Source organism: Antedon mediterranea, chromosome 2 (assembly GCF_964355755.1).
Source record: "Antedon mediterranea chromosome 2, ecAntMedi1.1, whole genome shotgun sequence".
Classification (NCBI taxonomy): domain Eukaryota; kingdom Metazoa; phylum Echinodermata; class Crinoidea; order Comatulida; family Antedonidae; genus Antedon; species Antedon mediterranea.
This window is the reverse complement of record NC_092671.1, coordinates 19797193-19802478: the sequence shown is the minus strand read 5'-3', so window position 1 is coordinate 19802478 and position 5286 is coordinate 19797193. Positions and strand designations below refer to the sequence as shown.

Sequence of the window (5286 nt, the reverse complement as noted above, 5' to 3'; positions counted from 1 at the left end):
CCAAAGTTACCAATTAATGATGGCTTTGCATTGTTAAAAGCATTTTACATTCAACCTAGTTTTAGAAACACATTAAGTAAATTTTATATTCATTAATGTTGTTTATATAGATTATGTCAAATATGTTGCATTGAACACGTATAACGTTACATTAATATATAAATCTATTTTATAAAAGTATGAAAATCTAATATATTACAGTACAGTACTTACAAATAAATATACATTTATACATTAACATTCTAACATAAATTATTCAAATGTCGTATCAAATTAAAAGTATTTATATATTCAAAGGTATACAATAGTAAGTATGTAAATCAATTATTGCTAAGTTTATTCAAGTTTTTTTTAGGACAACGTATATTATTTTTAATATGTTTCCAATGGTATGTATATTGTAATAATATCACATAATGTTTTTCATGTTTAATACATGCAATTTTGCAGTAAAAATATGCCGAATTTTTATTATTATTATTGATATAATTCTTATAGTATACCGGTAGTGAAAAAACAGTAGTTAATTATGTTATGTGCATCTGATTGCTATATCTCAAGTAGTCACGGTGATAGTACATCATTAAAAAATTTATTTCCAAAAGAAATATTAAGAAAGACGAAAGAAAACATGAACCTAAAGTCGCTAAAAAAATAAACATTGAGTACCAAACAAGGATTATACAGTTCGAAGAAAATTGCTACCAAGAATACCAGTGACACTTTATAGTAATAGTATTAAGATGAATATAATCAATAGAATAATTTCTGGAAATTATTAGAGTCAAAATGTTAACATTATAGAATTATCTAATCACTTTATAACTTAACTTATTTTAAATCTAAATGTAGGTAAATCGTGTATTAAGATTTAACATTTCTATGTTATTATCGCGGCAAATGTGATGACAAAGACCTACAATTGCTTCGTACGATGGTGGAGGTATATAGACACCTGAAGACATTGCAGAATCATATGACGGTGGTGTCTCTTCAGCATTAATGATATCGAAGTAGTTTGGAGGATGTTGTTGATCTCGTCGCTGAGGTAGACATCCAGAGAATGAGCAACGCACAGAGGCAACCACTCTCCTTGGACCTGTTATTTCGTCATCCGATTTCGCTTTCCTTTGTTTCATAAAAAATGACAGTGGGCAGCTTATCATTAGAAATAAAATTAGAGCTATTCCACCATAGACGTACGGAAAATCTGCAGATAATATTAAAATTACGTATATATTAGCATTGGTACGGAACAGATGATAAATTAAAGTAAACAACCATCGGTAATGTGTCGAGTTAGCAAGTACGACAATTACTTTACGTTTTATTTTGTACTTAGAGATCGTTTATTTATAAAGAAATGTTATTTGTTGACAGGAATTCGCCAAAATGTTAATAGAAAGCACATGCAGTGAAATGGCCAATCGCAATACTTTGTGAAACTGTGTAGACATATTAATGATGACTAAAATATGGATTCAACCCTTAGGTAAGAACCGAGTGAAGATGCATTTAAAAATAAAGCGAAGATCCGAACCCGAATAGTTGATTTTAGAAAACATCCCAGATTTCATAACATTTTTCTCTGTTTTAGATAAATGTAGCCCTATCTCTGAAATTATACATTTTTAGATTAATATATGATTGGTCAATATTTTAATAGGCCACTTTACGATTAATCATGATTGATTAACACTTTGGTACATAATAACCTTGAATTTCACAGGTATATATATTTTATTATTATAATCATAAAATTATAATCATTTCATTAAATGCTTTCTTAACAGGATTATGGCGTTTATGATGCAATACCATTTTAGTGTATGATGTGTTGACCAAAGTTATTCAATGTTCTTACCTGAATACGATTCATTATCAAAATCACTAAATGATTGTGGAACACCTAAACACAAGTTCCCTTCATCAGTCTTGCATGTACCTTCTTGACACTCATATTGTAAATCTACACAATCTATTGTAAAATAAAGTTAATTCATTTACCCACCTAGACCAACGGCATGTATATATTTTTGCATTAAGAAGATATTATGTAGGGCGTAATGTGATTGATAACATCACAAAGTATAATTTCATGTTCGCGTGATCTCGTTAAGGTTTCCATAGATTTTGTAAATTGAATAACACCATTATAATGTTGTAACCATAAAAATAGGCCTATAAAACAGAAAAAATGTCATAATTTCAAGGTAGAACTACATGAACATTAAAATGTTACTCTAGAGTCTCATAGTCAGGAAGGATATTAATTACTGACATTAATCACTTACCACATGATGTTTCGTCAGAATAATCTCCACAATCATCATTTCCATCACATATATTGGGATCTGGAACAGTTTGACCATTTTCGCACAATAAATGACCCACTGCAGCAACTAAAGTACAATAGAAAAAAAGACATTTTGTAATTGATTAAAACAGATTCTTATAGCTTCGTGATGGAAGGAACCTTAAAATAATGATGTAACTAACCGTTTAGCATTATAATTCTGAATTGCTTAATTTTACAAAATTCATGTAGTTTGTCATAAATATGAATTAAAGGCCAAGAGTTAATCAGTCAGTCAGTAAAGATTGAATGAATGAACGAACGAACGAATGAATAGTACCGTACACATCTATAAAAATGTTTCTTTTTATTAATTAATGTGAACACATATTTTCTTCTGATGTAAATTAGTGAATTATTTAAGAATCAATACCAACTTACATATTTCGTCAGAGTTGTCGGCACAGTTGTCATGTCCATCCATAATCAATAATTTATTGACACATACCCCATTGCCACATTGAAACTCTTCTTGTGTACTGCATTCACCTGAGGATTAGAAATGTTTGTCCTTCGTTGAAAACCGATATATATATAAGACATTAACAATTAAAACAATTTTGATTGTATAACAGTGAATGTATTTTCAGAAACATATTAAATGGGAACATAACATTAATGTGAAGATATAGCTAGGGCTTTTCACCATCAATATCTAATTTATGTTCAATGTCTATTGTTACATGTCTAACGGAGCACGGTTCACTGACTGCTCTTATTGCAATCAAAATAAACGAATATGGTAGGTAGTTTAGCAGGTTAAGTTAAAGATCAATGTATCATCGTTTTACAATGTGAAATATATCTGGTTGATGTTGCGCCCACATAATGTATGTCAAATCTGAATTTATCATCAATAGAACATTATTTTATGTATAAAATACAAATTTAACACAATATACGCCTCTACAATCTAAGACTTGAGCTGATAAATCGGAATATCCATTTTAAATGGAAAATGTTTGAATACTGGTAATAAATACAGTGAATTTATTTTAGATTCTGTACATTTCAAAAACTACGATATTAAAAAAAAATCTTAATTATCAAAAGAATAGATAGGGATCACTAGAAAAAGAAAATAAACCTTTTTGGATTTAAGTTAAAAGAAATCAGTAGTATTATTACCTGTAGAAATTGATGTTGCTAGAATTGCAAAACCTTTATTCTGAACATTAGCATCAGTACTAAAGAAAAATGTGATTATGTTTCGCGTTGACGTGTAAAGTATTCCTTGTTTGTTACCACATAATCCTGAGACCTCCGTCAAAGTCTTCGAGTTGACGTCTGCTCCATCGAATATTTCAACAAAATCGTTGCATTGACTGCCAGAACCAGATTCCAGTACCAATTCTTCAATTAGTAGACGCACCTGATGTCCACTAGGCACAATAATAGTTACTTTAGTGTTGATACCAGATGCGTAGAATGTGTCCTCTTGTGAATTGATAAGTAGTGATGATTTAGTTTGGTAATAAACATGACGATTTCCTATTTGATTGAGATACTTAGTACCTGAAAATCCACACAGACTGGTGTAAATAAATGAGGTAAAAATTGGTGGAAATAAATTAAATACACACATTTTATTTCAACTGACACTAGTAGTGATTGTCACAATAATGCATCTTTAAAAGTTTTAAAATGGTGTTCTTATTCGTGAATCATCTATGTATGGTATTTTGTGTTCTTATTGCATACAATAGGTTTCTAGTAAAGGTGCAGTCAAAACCCTTTTAGGTAACAGGAACTTGTTCCTCAGCTTGTATCTAGTTTTTTTATTTATATACATCTATTTTGGAGGAAATAATTAGGCCTATATTATATATTACTGTACAATTTAAAAATAATAATTTTAAATAGTTATTTAAAAAACACGTTTTTTTATATGTGGTGTATTTATATTAATCAATTTATTTTATTGAGAACCAGTCAGGGCTAACTATTCGACTAATATTGACCTCAATGTCAGCATTCCAATATTTGTATGGTAGACAGACCGTCGAGGGTAAACCACTTTGTCCCAGGATAGTAAGAAATATCGCTTACGATTACTAATTCTTTTATTGTGTGGAAAGTCTATAAATTGTGTTCACTTGTTGAAGTGCACCTGGGACCGCACATTCAATGTCGCATGCCAAGAGTACAAGAAATTCGAGTATTTTTATCGTAAATTGTCTGCAAGCTGCTGAGTAGCATGAATGAATACATGTGACAATGACATCCGCTTATTACAATCATTTAAATTTTCCTTTGAAATGAATCAATAATGTATCGTCAATTAACAGTTAATATATATGTGTATATAATTATTAGTAACATGCATTAGCTCTTTTTTTCCTTCAGAAAACGTTTCATAAAAAATAATCATGATTAATTTATACTATATTATTTGATTTCATGGTACAATACGAGCAAATAATTATATTAACTTAGTTATACATAATTTTACAGCTATTAAAATTCACTATTGAAAATGCAAAAATAAAACATGTTTTGACAAAATAATATTAATACATAATTATGCCTACCTTTAGAAGATACGAAGCTGATAAAGAAATATAACTGAATTAACATGAATATAGCAGATTGCTTTAAACATCTAGTATTCAACATGATTGTCTTCATCCTAGTAGACTGGTTACTGTAAGTGAACGAAGTTCTTTGTGAAGAGAAGTTTATTATTGTTATGAAAGTTCGTAGTAGATCCGTCTGGTTATTTGATTGGTTTAAACCGTTTTTAGAGGGCGCATCGAGAAGTACTACATCAATACTATTACATTACAGTTTATACCTCTAAATTACACTCTGTGCAGTGGTTTAAAAAAACCCTTAGACGTTTAGTAATTAAATTGTTAATTCGATTCAATACAATATATCTATTTAATCTTCTTTTCAAAAAGTACATCGGCATTATTAAAAGTATTATT

The 5286-nt window shown here is 29.5% G+C and overlaps 1 protein-coding gene across 1 annotated transcript; it reads right to left on the bottom strand.

Moving 5' to 3' along the window:
* Nucleotides 1-336: 336 nt before the first annotated feature.
* LOC140039758 (uncharacterized) lies at nt 337-4975 on the bottom strand. Its single transcript, XM_072085368.1, has 6 exons — nt 4888-4975; nt 3485-3871; nt 2738-2845; nt 2295-2402; nt 1865-1978; nt 337-1210 (listed from the first exon to the last, which is right to left on the bottom strand). Exons 1-6 carry the CDS (start codon nt 4970-4972, stop codon nt 843-845), a joined length of 1170 nt encoding a protein of 389 aa, XP_071941469.1. The 5' UTR covers nt 4973-4975; the 3' UTR covers nt 337-842.
* Nucleotides 4976-5286: the final 311 nt, after the last annotated feature.